General features: G+C 38.3%; 1 protein-coding gene across 5 annotated transcripts in view; it reads left to right on the top strand.

Annotated features, from left to right (window-relative positions):
* The window catches only part of AIG1 (androgen induced 1), a 129136-nt gene extending 116548 nt beyond the window's left edge, over positions 1-12588 (top strand). For all 5 annotated transcript variants that reach the window (XM_062572450.1, XM_062572452.1, XM_062572457.1 and 2 more), the window contains 3 exons: positions 1190-1305; positions 9511-9674; positions 11915-12588. In XM_062572450.1, the coding sequence (XP_062428434.1) occupies positions 1190-1305; positions 9511-9674; positions 11915-11952 (318 nt within the window). In that variant the 3' untranslated portion in view covers positions 11953-12588. The remainder of the gene's footprint in view (positions 1-1189; positions 1306-9510; positions 9675-11914) is intronic.
* Positions 12589-15202: the final 2614 nt, after the last annotated feature.

Raw genomic sequence — 15202 nt, 5'->3', positions numbered from 1 at the left:
CCAATGTTAGGAAAGGATTGAACTTGGTTTATGGTTTAAGCTGCTCTTGCAATCCTTGCACCTGCAGACCTTCCAGTGAACACAGCAGGAGATTTGTGTGCACAGTCACAGTAATTTCAGGGCCAAGTTCTCAACCAAAGTAACTCCTTGAAAGCTAACAGAGATAACACCGGTGATCATTTGGGCCCAAGCTGGCAAGGCAGTATGTGTTTCTCGAGTCACCAATAATGTCAATTCTAGCTGAGCTGTACATGCAGAAATGATGGGATTTACTTTCTGACATGTTTGTACATCACTTATGTATATTTTCATGCCTGCCAGCATTCAGAAATCTAGACATCTAGAGTTGGGGGCAGGCTGAATGCAATTTTTCATGCTGTTGACATTAATTGGATGAACAGACCTTCTCAGAAGGGGCAGTGTAGGAAAAGTGTATGGAAAAATGACAAAATAAGGACTTTCACAGCTAAATAAAGACAAGAGGCAGAAAAGGATTTTTACAGCCTTAGCTTTCGTGTATTTCATTTGGGAATCTAAAAGCATTTTGCACAACAAGTAACAAATTAAGATTCACAATGCTTTTCTGAGGAATATAATTGCTCCTGTCTTACAGATGGAGGAACAGAGGTATTGAGACTATCATCTGAAAATATGCCCCTGTTTTCAGGTCCTCAAACTGAGATACATTTAAACCTAATTCTCAGAAGCATTAAATAGCTCCATTTATATTCATTCATTTGGCTTTGTTTGTTCCTAAAGCCTTAAAAATCAGATGTTTCAGCCCTTAAATTATGTGGTCAAAATTAAGGGTTGTGAACATAACCCAAGTGATGTGGCGAAGACTACAGAGCAATTCAAGGCTGAACTGAGACCGAGCCCCTTGTCACCTAGTGCCGTGTTCTGTTTTTACTTTACAGCACACTTGCTTCAAATTCCTGGCCAAAATGAAAATTGCATTCTGCTTGCTTATTTTTCCTCTGATCTCTCAAAAAATTGGACAGCATAAAGGCAATATTAAAAACTTTGGTTATTGATCTGCTTTATAGACTCATTTTGCCTTTTCTTTCTATCAAGAGATTGTCTTGCAATTTTTGTGATTACATTTCTTATTGTAGAACTAGGACAGAAGTGCAGTGAGAATCATTGGTATCACCTGTTTTTTTTCCCTGTTGTTTTGGTTTTTTTTTAGCATACAACAGTTTTGCCCTTTATACTAATCGAGATGAGAACCACACATCATCAGTATCCCAGCAGGAGCTGTGGACTGGCTGCAGTATGCACCTTTGCTGTTGGCTATATTTTATGGTAAGGACTGTACACACTTTGTTTTTGTATTGTATTGGGGGTTTTGTACTGCTAAATTTGGGCATATATTTCATTATGGATGTAATCACTAACAGATCTACACTGCATGCCTCGTTTGGTCCAAGACCTGGGCTTTGTCTGGTTTCCCCAGATGCTTATATTTTTAGAAAGTATATGCCAAACCTCACACAACAGGAATTTGTTGAACAATCCCATGTAAGCAGTGGTCTTTCCAAGCGTACATTTTTCGATCTTTTTTCAAGATAAATGTTTTTCTTGGACCCTAGTTTTATTGCTTAGGGTTTTTGTTCTAGCAAATAAAATTGAGAATAGGCAAATGATTTCCTGCATCACTATTTAAGCCACAACAGAAAAGATAGAATGCTGTCTTTTTTTTTACTAGTTCATGAATTCTTTCTGTAAAATTGATTACAGAATAAGCCAGTAATCCAAACTCTCTACAATTTATTTTAAAAGATGCAAATGTTTGTGAAAATTTAAACTAAAACAGAAATAACCTTTCTCATGCAACACTAAATTTGGGTTTTGAGACAGAGTTTCTATTCAAGCACCTGACTTATCTAACAGAGTTAATTTACATCAGTTATTCTAGCATTTTGGTTTTTTACTAAACTTTTGTTAACAACATTCCTTTGATACCATAAATCTTTTTTTATCCTGTCTGGAAACCTTTCATGACTTCCTGTTTACTTCTTCTCACATCCTTTCTTCTCATTCACAACAACCTGCCCTCAGCTAAGATGACAGTTTCCAAAACTATGGATAATACTGCTTTTTCAAGTCAAATGAGATCAGACTAATGAGAGAGGAACACAGGCTCAAGGCAATACTTATATTGCTTCAACTGTGTGACTTGCTCATTTTGTCCGGTGAAAGAGAGGACATTATAGAGAGACACTGACACACACTGAGTGATCATAACATGATGATAATCCAGCTAAAGTCAGATGTTGTATCCCACAACACTAGTCATATTCTGCCATTTACTTCTACAAACATATATACCATTTTTAAGAAAGAACAGAGTTTGCAATTGCAGTTGTTAGACAACGACAATCTTACACATCAAGTCAAAGGAATTTTTTTAATCCGTGTATAATAATGCTCAACCATGATATTTCTCCACCATCCCCCAACAGTACCTAGAGGTGGGGTTGCAGGGTTGCTGTAGCAGTGTTCTGACATAGTATGGCAATTCTTGCTCTCTCAAAATCACCTGAGTAGATCTATGAAAAAGTATTCCACAGGCATGGAACATGGTAACATTCAGTTATGTAAGTGAAATAAAAACAAAGGTATCTTTAAATCTTTCTAATATAGTAATATCAATAATATCAATGTTAAGGAGAATTGTTTTAAAACTTTTCTCTGATGTCTTGTGTATTTATATTGATACTGAGCAGTAATGCTGGGGAGTGTCTTGAATATCCCACAGCATCCTAGCACAGACTGGGGATCGGTTGTCTTACTACGTGTGAATGGGCACACGGCACAGTAGACCATGTATACTTATCCCAAATACTAAAAAACTTCTTGCCTATAGCAATAACTTGGAAGAAGATATAAGGCTTGATGCTGTCTACTACAGTGCATCTAAATTCTATAGCTAAGTAAAAGATAAAAGGAGATTGTAGGACAAATAAAAAGGGAGTGATAGAATCTGCATTGAAAAATTAACTACCATGTGTACACCAATTACATTCTCCTATCATCTCCTTTTGTTTTTGCTGTTTGTTAGCTTTGTCTACATGTAAGATATTTCTGAAGAGGACAGAACTACTTTCAAGTGATTCAGCTTCTTCCAGACTGTGATTTCTCAAAAGATGGTCTGAGACAATTGTTTATCTGATCTGAAGATCATCCCGTTTGGCAGTTACAGTCTATTTCTCCCTCCATTCTTATGGAAGGAGATCTTTTGGTAGGACTGGAAGGAGGCATGGGCTCTGCCATCATCTTCAAATTCTGTGTGTCTTCAATATTCAAGTGTTACTGAAGACTCTACTCAATACTTGACTGAGGCTACATGTCAATTGTAGCTCACTAATATCACTGCAGTGTATCTGATGTTCACAGGTTAGGGAAACCAACCAGAAAATATGAAAAGTGTGTGTGTGGGGAGGGGATTCATATCTCTCTCTTAGTGTAAGCCTACCTTTTACAGATAAAGTTCACTGTTTTCCTAGTGCCAAGTAACCATATTGAAGTACTGATCTTACTCACTTAGAGATTTTGGAGTTATTTGATTAGAATTTACTGCCCTTATTGGTGTATTCTTTTGACTCCTTAAGGTTAGTAAAGTGCGTTAAAATTTAGACTACACCTGCAAATGACCTGGCTACATAATACCGTTGTGGACCTTCCTTCCTTTGTATCTTTGGTTGTCTGTGGGTCCCTAGCTGGTGTTTAGTTCTGTATTCTTTTTACCTTGAAGAGTTGCTACTTAAGAGTTTTTCCTTCTCCTTTTGTAATTCTTCCCTCAGCAGAAGTGTTTTCATTGCAGCTCTCTCAGTATAAAATGGAGACAATTGCTGATCAGATGTTTTCTGTGTTTTGCCCATTAAATTTGAACTCACTGCCCACTTCAGGTGAAACCTTCAGACCATTCCACGTGATTTATGAATCAATTCACACTTTGTGCTCTAAAGGAACATACAGGAGGGTATTGTTTAGGTTTGATTTTGTTAATGAAATTTTTTTCCACTATGATTTGTAGAAGCTCTGAAAGCTTCTGTTATATTTCTTACATGGTTGAATCTTTCATGTATAGAAAGGATGGTGGAATAGGGCGCTTTTATTATATGTATTTCATAAATGAGAAAACAAGCCAACAATTCTGAATAGAATCACTGAAGTAGGAAGAATACAGCTAAATGGTTTGATATTCCCTGAGTATTACTCAGAGACATGTTAGCTGAAGCCTTTCCTGAAGAGCAAATCTTTTTTTTCTTTTTTTCCCCTCCATGTTCTCTTGCTTAGGAGAGCATTTGAGCAGGCACACCTAGCTTATCTACTCTCTGTGAGGAGAAATCTCCCTTATTCTTAAGGAACTGTGCCCAGGCAAAACATTCACAGACTTGCACTGCCTGTTGCACACCATACATGGACTTTCAGGATCAAGGCAATGGGATAAGATGGAAAAGGCCAACTGGCTTTATTTAGTATGTCTTGAAAAGGTCACAATTTGTATTGAATTGTTAAATCTAGACAGTGCTAAGAAAACCCAAGAGCTTGCCAGTACTACCAGAAAATACTGCCAATGGGTGTATGGAATTGGTTGTCAAGGAACAGAAAAAGAGCCAGAAATGTGTTGTCCTTGTAATAAGAATGACCTCATGGCAACTAATATCAGAGCCTAATGTGTCCCTAAAATAAACAAATAGGTTTAGTTAAAATGGCTTTTTTCTTCCTTCTGCTTTTGAGCTCTTGAGGGTCCCAAGTAACCAGACCCTAAGAATGCAACTCAGCCACTTTAGCTGTGCTGGGCTATGTGTTTCGGAGAAAGAAAATTTGATCTGCTCTCTTATTTCTATCTCAAATCCAACAGCAGTTGCCTCTACATGTGCCAAGCTTGGACTTGATTCATTCTTTCATTCTTTAATAAAACAATTCAAGCAGCTCAGGTACCTTTAGACTTTCATTTGAAAATGAGGTTTCTCTTATAAGTGATTTTCAAAGGTCTGTATATTTGCTGATATGGAAATTTGTTGAATACTTCTTGAATTAATTTAAGGGAAAAATGTAGGTTCTGGGAAAATTTGGAACAAATTTGAAATAGATGCTGTCAGCTTTGTAAAATTTCCACTAGAGATTCTCCACAGAAGGAGAAGATCAGAAAGAGCAGATGTTGGAAAAGGCATAGGGTTTTGGATTACTAGGACAAACCTTGAAATTCAGAAGAGAAGGATGAAGAGAGAGCATGAAGCATGGTGAGAAATGACAACCACTTTGATAAAGAAATCAGAAGGGTTTCTGAAGTGGCTGAGAACAGAAAAGAAGTGATTGATGCAGATGGAGGAGAAGACAGAATGGCTGTGCTAGGGTGTGCCAACTGTTTGTATGTAGGGACAGGATTATCAATACTTCTGGGAGTGACCACTGGCAACAGAAATTCAACAGAGAATCAGTGTTTGGGGAAAACTGAGTGAGAAGTTCTAAAAGCAAGTAAAAGAGGTGAACCTGAACTATGGATTAAAAGAGAACGAGAGTAAGGAAATGTGCAACTAACAGGTCAACAGCTTGAAAGCTGAAAACATGCAAGTAAGTGGAAAAAGCTAAGAAAGGGGAGAGAGAGTTACAAGCTTTGAATTTGGAGTGGAAGTCTGATGCAAAGATGGGTGATAGATGAGATAATGCAGAGGAGGAGAAAAGAGTTGGAGCCAGCACTACTCAGAAGAGGAAAGCGTATAAAGAAGTAGAAGCAGCAGAAATAGCCAAGGAGATGATTAGCATCCCCTGTGCCTGACCCAGGAAGAAGGTGGAGGCAGAAGAGGTTTCAGCAAGAGGAGTCTACAGGGATCCTCAGCCTGTAGGGGTCTGACAGCCAAAATGGACTGTTACATTCTGGCTCGCCTCCACCTCCACATCCTCATAAGTTTCAGTCAAAGTAACATTAAAATCACAGATGACATGCACAGACAGTACATTTTCACTTGCTTGTGCAGTTCCTTAAAATATAGCTTAAGAAGCCACAGCAACCATTACTATATTTAAAATTAAATGTGATTTATCAAATTGATGACTTCCCATGATGACACCACCTTGCAATTAATCTGCAGAGTCTGTCATTTTAGCTACTTGTATACAAACACAAATTCCTGCTAGGCTTTGTTCATCCCAGAGGATGCCAGCACCGTGTCCCACTGAGTATGTTTTGCATCTGACTATTTGCAACTGCCATTTTCCAGGATTTGTCTTCTTCCAACTGCTTAAGCCATTCTGTACTTGTACCCCAGTCATATGCCCCGTTTCTTGTTCAGCATTGTATAGTTTGGTGGAGAAGAGAGAAATAATAAAAGAAGCAACCAGAAAGGAACTGCCATAGTAGATCAGAGTAGTCATATATCTAGTTCATTGTCCAAGCTCTGACTATAGCTAATTTCAGATGCTTCAGGAGAAGATTTAGCCGGCCATTATGGAATAACCAGCTTGGAAGGAAACTTTTCATCCAAAACCTATGGCAGCAGGTAGATATTTGGATCTTAGAGTTATGAAGTTTATACACCCTGTACTCTTTGGACTTTAACACAACTATACACATTCTTATTGTCTCTACAAAGTCTTCTAACTTCAGAAACTTGCTAGATAAATGTGTTACTGCCCAGAGCAGAGGAATGAACTAAACAGAAACGTGAGGTCCTCCCAAACTTACATTCTAGTATTTTTTGAGTATCTTGATTTCAGTGATGTATATTGGGTAGAGAGTTCCAGAAGTTAATTAGGCATCATGGCAAAAGGTCTTCATCTTCTTCTTCATCTTCTACTAACTTCATCTACTGAAAAGTAGTCATTCTAGTTTTAGCTAAAACTTTTTCTCCTTAGAATATTTTTATCGAAATGACATATTTTTAAAAAACCTGCTCAATAACAGGGTCTTAAATTGGACTGAGGTTTGCACTGCAAAGTAAACCTTAATGCATGCTTCCCTGTGCTTATCTAATAATGAGGTTGGACAAGAATAATGACTCCTAGAATTGCCGCGTTGAAGGCATTCATTAACATTAGTAATCAGTAGCTTTGTATGGAAGCTTTATGCCTACAGTTGATCAGCCCTTTATTGTGCAGCGTTGAGTTAGCTTGTATTCAAGTAGGAATGAACTCGCTAACAAAGGCCATCAGGTAAGGTTTCCATGGTAGCAATCACACTTTTGCTGTTCCCATTTGTGATACAGACAATGCAGGAATAGTCAGTATGTCATTGCTCAGTGGAGAGAAGACTAATATTAGTCTATCCAAATGTAGTGAGCTGGGTGGTATAGCTCATTTAAAGGAAGATCAGAGTGGCTGGTCAGGTGGGTTTGTGACTTTTGTCTCCTGAGTGGCACTTGGTACTTTTTGTTCCTGCAACTTCCTCTACATTGTGGCTGCTGTGGTGACAAGCGTACAACAGCTACTTTGAAAACATAAGCAGTATTACCAAACAAATAATGGGCTAGTATTTGGACCACCAAAGAATAGAATTCATAAAATGTACTCAAAGATTCCGAACTAGCAAGACATAGCTGACATTCAGGAACTCGTTAGTGACTCATTTGTTGGATTTGGAAAATATTTCATCTTTCCAACATAAATTCACTTTAGTAAGTGTCACTTTTACTTGGTTCATGAACTTGAGCACCCAGGTCAGTTTAGAAGCTCACTTCAAAAGTCCCTCTATACAGGTGCTACTGGATAGTTTCATCATGCCCCCCCCCCCAAAAAAAAAAAGTGAAAAAAAAACACTTTTCTTTTTCTGTTCCAAGCTTTTTCTTTGGAATTTGTTTATCACAAAGTGATCATAAAATAAAAGCAAATGAACTGAAAAACATCAGACAATAATAGATACTCCTAGGAAAGCCAACCTGGGAATAGAAAACATCCCATTACCTTCTACCTTGCTATCCCATTCTTTTCTATGATCACGTGGAACATATTAAATCCTGTTACTGTGGGTCACACAGTAACTATTTTTTCACAGATGCCCTTGTCAGAGGTTCATTCTGGTACAGAATGATGCTGTAAAAAAATGAACTGCAAACAAGTACAGAGATCATTTCCCATATATTTCCCTTTTGGAGATAGAGATTTTAATTGGCGTTTAGATCATGCAGATCAACTTACTGACACGTGCAAATTCCTACATGAAATGTCCAACTGTTAAGGATTTGGCTGTAATAAAAGCTTTTCTAAGGAGAAAGGAAGCTATGACAACCATGTACATTTCCAGGGTAAGAGAAAATCACTAAACAAAGATTCTGTACGCCTGCTTAGTCTTCTCTCTAGCTGTGCTTCACTGTGAGCTTCACCACCAAATGACAAGATCAGAAATGAACTGATTTACATTTTTACAGGGAGCCCGGCAGCTCACAGGTCCCAGGCTGGTCTTGACTGAGCACCTTTCCCAGGTGGCCTCTGATGTTTACTCTATTGCATGGCAGCTAAATCCTTTTACCGTTTACAGCTTCCTGTTACTGAAATGTATAGACTCTCTCTGCTTCTTCTGGCATCTCTGCTCACCATTTTGGGTTTCAATGGAAAGCCCATCTTTTCATATAGTACAGGTGAAGATGCACCACCAACCATGGTCATGCCTTTGGAATAACACACAGAGAAACCATATACCTGGAGCACTTCTTCCGTCCCTGTTGCATTAAAGCTGGTATGCTGTCTCTTGGATTAGTGTGCCTGCAATCTCCACTATGTCTGAATACTAGAAATCTCTGTCACCAGCAAATCAGCAATATTCCTTTTCTTGTACTCTATATTGAGTGTGGAGTTGTGCAAAATTTCACTGAAGTAGTAGGACTTGATTTTTTTTCTTTATCCTACATAGAGAAAAATGATTAGATTGCAAATCATATCAGGTGACTGAGAGAAAAGGAGGAGCAACCTAAAACACAGGTGCTGAAGAAGTTAAATCATTCTGTTAAAGAGAAGCTGAACCTTATTTTTCTGGCAAACCCCAAAACTGAAGCATTTGCTAGCTGAGGAGGGGAAAACCATCAGAAACACACAAATGTATGCAAAGAAGAAACAAAGACACTCCAGAAAGCAGAGAATCTGGCTGCGTGGGAGGGCCTTGAGAACACTGAATATTCTTTGGATAAAGAACTTGCTTGGAATTTGAGTGTGTTGCTGTTTTGGTGCTACTGTGTGAAACTGGAGTGTATATTCATTATAAATAAACATGAATGCAGCAAAGAAATACCTGTCTACATCAGCAATTTGTCTTCACTGAAACACACTGCAGAACCTGAAAACTGGCCAACTGTTTAGGTTAAATTAAAAGAAAAAGCAGTAAGATTGCAGAAAATCAGTCTTAATTTTGTCGTTTTTTGTCTCAATTCTGGGTATTTCACAAAACCAAATTCAGTTGCAGCTTGCAACTTTTCAAAGAATTGCTTTTTAGGTACCTAAGTGTATAGCCCAAGCTACTTCTGAAAAATAAGGCTGTAATAGTCAATAATTGTCATTTTTGTTCTGTTTCAGGGTGTGCTGGATTCACCATGTTACAGGAGTGTGGGTGTACCCACTTCTTGAGTACCTCAGCCCAGGTGTCAAAATAATCTTTTTTGCAGCTGTTACCATAATAATTAATGTTTTCTACTTGCTGGGAGAGGTTCTGAACAACTACATCTGGGATACCCAAAAATGTGAGTAATGTTTTAGCAACATTAACTCATGAAAGACTGAAGAAAGGAAAAGGGATAGTAAGGCAAGCACACAATTAGAAGTAGATTCCTTTAGTCTGTTAAAGATCTTTTTCATTTTTACAAATGCCTAAATTAAGCAAACAATATTCTTGATCATCACAATGGCAAATCACAAATGGAGTGAAGCCCTTGCTCAATGGGAATTTTGTCATTACATGCAGTGGGCCTATGCCACATTGTGACCATGTCAGCAGCCTGTAACCCCTTTTAGGAAACTTATTGTGAACTGGTTAGTACCACCACAAGTTCACATGGTAGCTAATTGCACACAGAGATGTCTTAAAAGCCCTCAAATGTAAGACTAAGTGGAACCTGATACCGGAGGCTTGAAGTAGTTTTATTTGCCATTTGCTCATATAAATCCCTTGATACAAAGTGTATGTTTTACTCTAGGACCAGTGATCATTTGTCGCAGTACTCAAGTCTGGGTGTGAGCCCACAGTTTGATGTCACATTTGCATCCATTTACGCTATTTACATTAACACATTAACAAGAAGGGTCATCTGTGCAAGATTTGGGAAATATTATTTGGAAATTATGCATTTAAAAAGGGCTTTCAAGCACTCAACTTTCAAATTAAAGGAATCTACCTTAAGAAAATTTCAGATTTGGGGAGGGGGAGGTAGACATTTGGGTTTTTTTTTTTTTTTCTTTTTCCTCTAGGGATGCGTAAATAAAACCTCCTTACTGACAAAATGATTTTAGTTAATTTTTCCAAGTTAAACCACAAAAGTGGTGGGTAAGGAAAAACTTGCCCTTTCTACAAGCCAGTGTCTGTCCACAATTTTGAGGCAATTAGCATTCCTGCCAAACTACTTAATACATTCGTAGTAGAGTACCTCAGAATAAAGGAAAGCAGCTCTTTTTAAAAGGCAAATAAAACAGTTCGATTAAAACTACTGTTCGATTAAAACTACAAGTTCCTTGCAGCAAAAAGTAGCAGACTGAGGACTGGCTCTGGAGCAGGTTTGTAAACCCACTGTCATCTTTTGGATCCATACTTTTGGTTTGGTTTTAAACCTTTGACAATGGTTCTTCTATTATTTTGGTTTGCCAGCAACACCCAGGTCCATGGTATTTAGGCTGCCACCAATGGATAGACCCATTTATTTCCGTGTTGCTTCTTTCAACAGTCATCTCTGCAGTTGTGCCTTCTGACTGGAGATGTGTCTTGTTGTTTTCCATCTTATGGTTAACTAGCTATGATTTTAGAGTGATTCTTGGTGTAACTACCATCTATGCATATATTGCATTAGCAGATGAACTTGCTTGTGACTGGGTTTTCCTCTCGGTATTATCAAAAATTGCTTCTTTTTTGCCTTCAGAAGTCTTTCTTTTCCAACATGCGGCAGGCCTGAAAACCTCCAAAGGAAACATTTTTATTTTAGATGTTTGGCAGAGAGGGCCTAGTCAGAAGAACAATACTTCTGTCAGATCCCGATAGTAATTCATTGTTCAGGAACAGCATATGAAATAGCTGAATGTTTTCATTGCCAGAAAAAACACAATCCGCTGCCTGGCCCAGACTTCGTTCAGCATAGACAAGAGAAAAGGTCTGCAGCAAGGATACGTTCCTTAAGGAGCCCTACACTGGACTCAGCACTCCTGATATTTCTGAAAGATGGCCATTGCGAGAGGAGAGAGGCACCCTACCAACAGTAATTGGTTCTTCATTCACACAATCTCAAAAAAGGGAGATGTACTTAAACATTTTTAAAAATCTTATGTTGAAATGGGGGTGGGGGAGCCCAAACTTGAATTACAAGACAAAAGTTTGAGAATTTTCTTTGAACTGAAGTCAGTTTCAGCTACTGGTAGCTATCATAACATCTACTTTAATTTGCTTGTAGGTAAGCAGAGGAGTTCAGGGAGATAACTGTTCACAGGCCCCTGCAGCAGTCAAACGCTGAGCGTGCCACAGGGGTTCAGACTGATTTGGAAAAGGTCTGGAGGGAGAAAGGGTTATACAGTTCATTACTGGACAACTGCTGACATCAGGTGTGCAGATTTTCTTTTCTTTCACAGCAGGTGAGGTAACACATGAGAAGAATCCGTAGGGGGGGAACAGCACAATAAAGGGGAAAGAAAAATTAGTGCATTAAAAGAACCTCTCTAAGTAAACTCTACATTTTTATTCACTCAAGAAATTTTTTTAAAAGTGTTCTCATCATTTTTTCAGGTAATGAAGAAGGAAAAGAAAAACCTAAATTGGACTGAACATTAAGTGCAACATGGAGGATTTTTTATGGCTCGATAGAAGATTTCTCATCACCAACAGAGGTTGGCATGGAGAGGAATCTTTTGGAAAAAAGACCGTTTAATAGGCCTTCTGCTCAATGCAAGGATATTTGAGGGAGTTCTGTGGAGTAAAAATGATTTTAACTAAGAACACAAATTATGTTTCAGCCTCACTTCCTATTTCTTCATGCCTGCATGTGATATACATATATATGATGTGTAATTACCTCCACAGCATTCTCAACATGGATTACTTGCATCAGATAAGTCATTAAACCATTAAGTCATTAAATTTTTCCACTGCCACCAAGAAGGATTCCACTCCTTGTATCATTTGAGAAAAGCTTAACCAGATAGGTCTAATATGGGGAAATAAAATAATGCTGTACTTCAAAGTACTGTGTAGAGATATATTAAAGGTTAATTGCATGAATGTATCTGAAGAAGAATTCAATCTGACTGAAATATTAATGTAACTTTATGTAACAGTTGCCTTAAACTGGTGATGTTTATAATTTTAACAGTCCAGTCAAATTTTATTTGCAGTGATAGGCAGTCTGAATATGATGGAAATTTTCTTAAATATACCTAAATAAAAATCACATTATTCCCAAATTTCTCTTTCTTCATGCTGATTCTTGGAATTCTAGATGGATTGATGGTGTACAAATGATATATTGGGGGGTTTTGCAATGTTTACTGTAGATGAAGTTATTTCTACAGGAGGATTTTTCTTCACATTTTCCTAGTACAAGACCTAAGCCTGCATTTTCAAGTCAGAAGTTCTCAATAGATGGACTCTTCCCTTAGTGCTGTACCAGAGAGAACACTTAAGCCTTACTTCAGGGAGGCACAAAGCGAATGTTAAACACATGCCTGTATGTATTAGGAATTCAGTTGAAAAATACTAACCATAGCCTAAATTTGACAGAGTATTTTCTTAATTATCAGACAATCGAAAGGAACTCTAGGAGGCAGGAAAAGTGTATAGCATTAGAATAAACAAAGCAGAATAATTTTCAGCAAGAAATTATTTTACAAAAAAAGTAATTTGAAGATCCAAGTGTCCTGATGTTCACCTCATACGTTATTTATTAGTGTATTTAAGTATATTTATTTTAACATATGCAGAGCACTTGAAAGATGTGAAATGTTTGTGTGTGATTTTTATTAAAGGGATACCAGCAAAGGTTTAATTCTAGAGCAAGAATTCATTGGAGGAAAATGATCTAATGCTAATCATGACATGCCTCTTCCAGTATCTTTTACAATCCGCTTATGTTTATGTACGTGCTATTATAGGAAACGATGCACTAGCTGGAGAATGTGGTTTGATTTTAGTGTTTAAGTAAAGATTAGGGGATGTTGGGACCCTTTGCTTATTTATTTTGGTTAGTTTCCTTAAAAAATAAGGTTTCTAAGATTACATAGCCTTTGTGTCTCTCTGCCTGTCCTCTATAAATAATGTTTAACCCATTGGCCAGAGATTTAAAGGTTTCAAAGCTAAGCAAGTTACTACATATTTTGTGGAAATAAGTGGCCAGATAAAGAAGGAGATCCTCCAAAGGTCCCTTGGAAAAGCTGTAGCAGGAACTCAGAGAGAATCCAGGAAAAGAGCTATGCTAAAACTGCTGCAGCCATTTGAAAATTTGCAGCAAGACCCTAAACGTTTTCTAATGTCAAAGTCAACAAACTCCAAGGCACTCAAAAAAGCAGAATTTCCAGTTTAAGATGGGCAATTCCATGAATACTCATGTCCAGATACTCCAGGTGAAACTACGTTAAAGGAAATGAGGCTAGTTTTGACTCTTGAAAATTTTGATATCTGTCCTATAAGCTTCAGAAAACAGAGAAAATCTGAGTGAATGCTCCTCCAGTTGATCCTTTCCCGGCAGAATACTATCCTTAGTAAATGTGATTAGCAAATGCAATCCTTAATGAATTTTCTACAGAAAAAAGTGATTATTTTGTCATTGTAGATGATCTGGTCTAAGGAAAAACTAATTCATACTGCATTTGTCTCTTGCTTTCCATTGTACAGCCAAGTCATCTCTGTCAGAGGTATGTGGTGTGAGAAGAGCCAGGTTAGAGGGAAACCTGGCTAGCTTGGGGAGGAGAGGTTGTGGTGTCTCCTTCTCTGGAGATACTCAAAACCTGCCTGGATGCAACCCTGTCTAACATACTCTAGGTGACCTTGTTTGAGCAGAGAGGTTGGACTAGATGATCTCCAGAGGTCCCTTCCAACCTTACCCATTCTGTGATTCTGTGGGATGATAAGCTGTTCTGGAAAGCAAAGTGCAGATGCCTGTGGCTGTGCACAGAGCTAGATCAAGCCGAATAAGATATGTTAAATTCAACTAAGCGCTGTTGCTGCTAGGTGTCTTCACACTGTGTTTCCCAGCTGATGAGCAGGGGACACTGGAATGAGCACTGGACCTAGGCTGACTGCATTCACTTGTGCATTGCTGTGGCCAAGCTCAGTTCGCCTCAGTGTGTGAGAGGTGCAAAATGCAGCAAAAACCCAAAAGCTTCTCTGTACAAGTTCAGCACTGAGCTGATGCTAGCAAACCCTGGTGGACCCAAGCTGAATAAGTGACACCTCAGAGATGGTCAGCGCCCCCCAAATCGGGAGGGTACTTCAGAGAAATCTGGACCAGCTCTGCTTTGGGTCTACTCTGTTTGCCCCAGCTCCATGACAGATAAGAGCAAGTACACTGCTTGCACACTCGACCTGGCTTTGGAAGCAAATTAGTTGAACCCATGAGGCCTTGCTTTAGAGTTATTACGCTGCTGGACCTGAGCTAACTTGGCAGAAATTTGCAGTTATTCTGCAACATTGTTACTCTATCCACAGAAAACTAAGACTTGATTGTAATATGTAGTTGTTATTGGAGGTAGTAAGATGTCTGTTATTTCAACAGGCTTTCAAAACTCAGCAAGGAAAGAAAATATGGATCCAGTCATGCTTCAGTGAGCTAAGAGCTGTTTAAAGTCACTGTTTTTGAAAGCTTTGGTAGCATGTGAAAGTAATGGTGGAAAATGAGTATGCCAAAGAATCAGGCCATACTTTTTAAGAGCAGCAGCAGCAGTGACACACATTGTACCGTGAAGAGATTATCAGCTGTGGTTTAGGGTGGAAAACCCTTTTAACTTGTTTCCCATTTGGAGAATGTATGTAACTCATGTTCCTCTGTTAAGACTAGGATATTTTTGGGTGGTTTTTTTTGTG

The sequence above is a fragment of the Rhea pennata genome, chromosome 3, assembly GCF_028389875.1.
Source record: "Rhea pennata isolate bPtePen1 chromosome 3, bPtePen1.pri, whole genome shotgun sequence".
NCBI lineage: Eukaryota > Metazoa > Chordata > Aves > Rheiformes > Rheidae > Rhea > Rhea pennata.
This window is presented reverse-complemented; position numbering and strand designations above follow the sequence as displayed.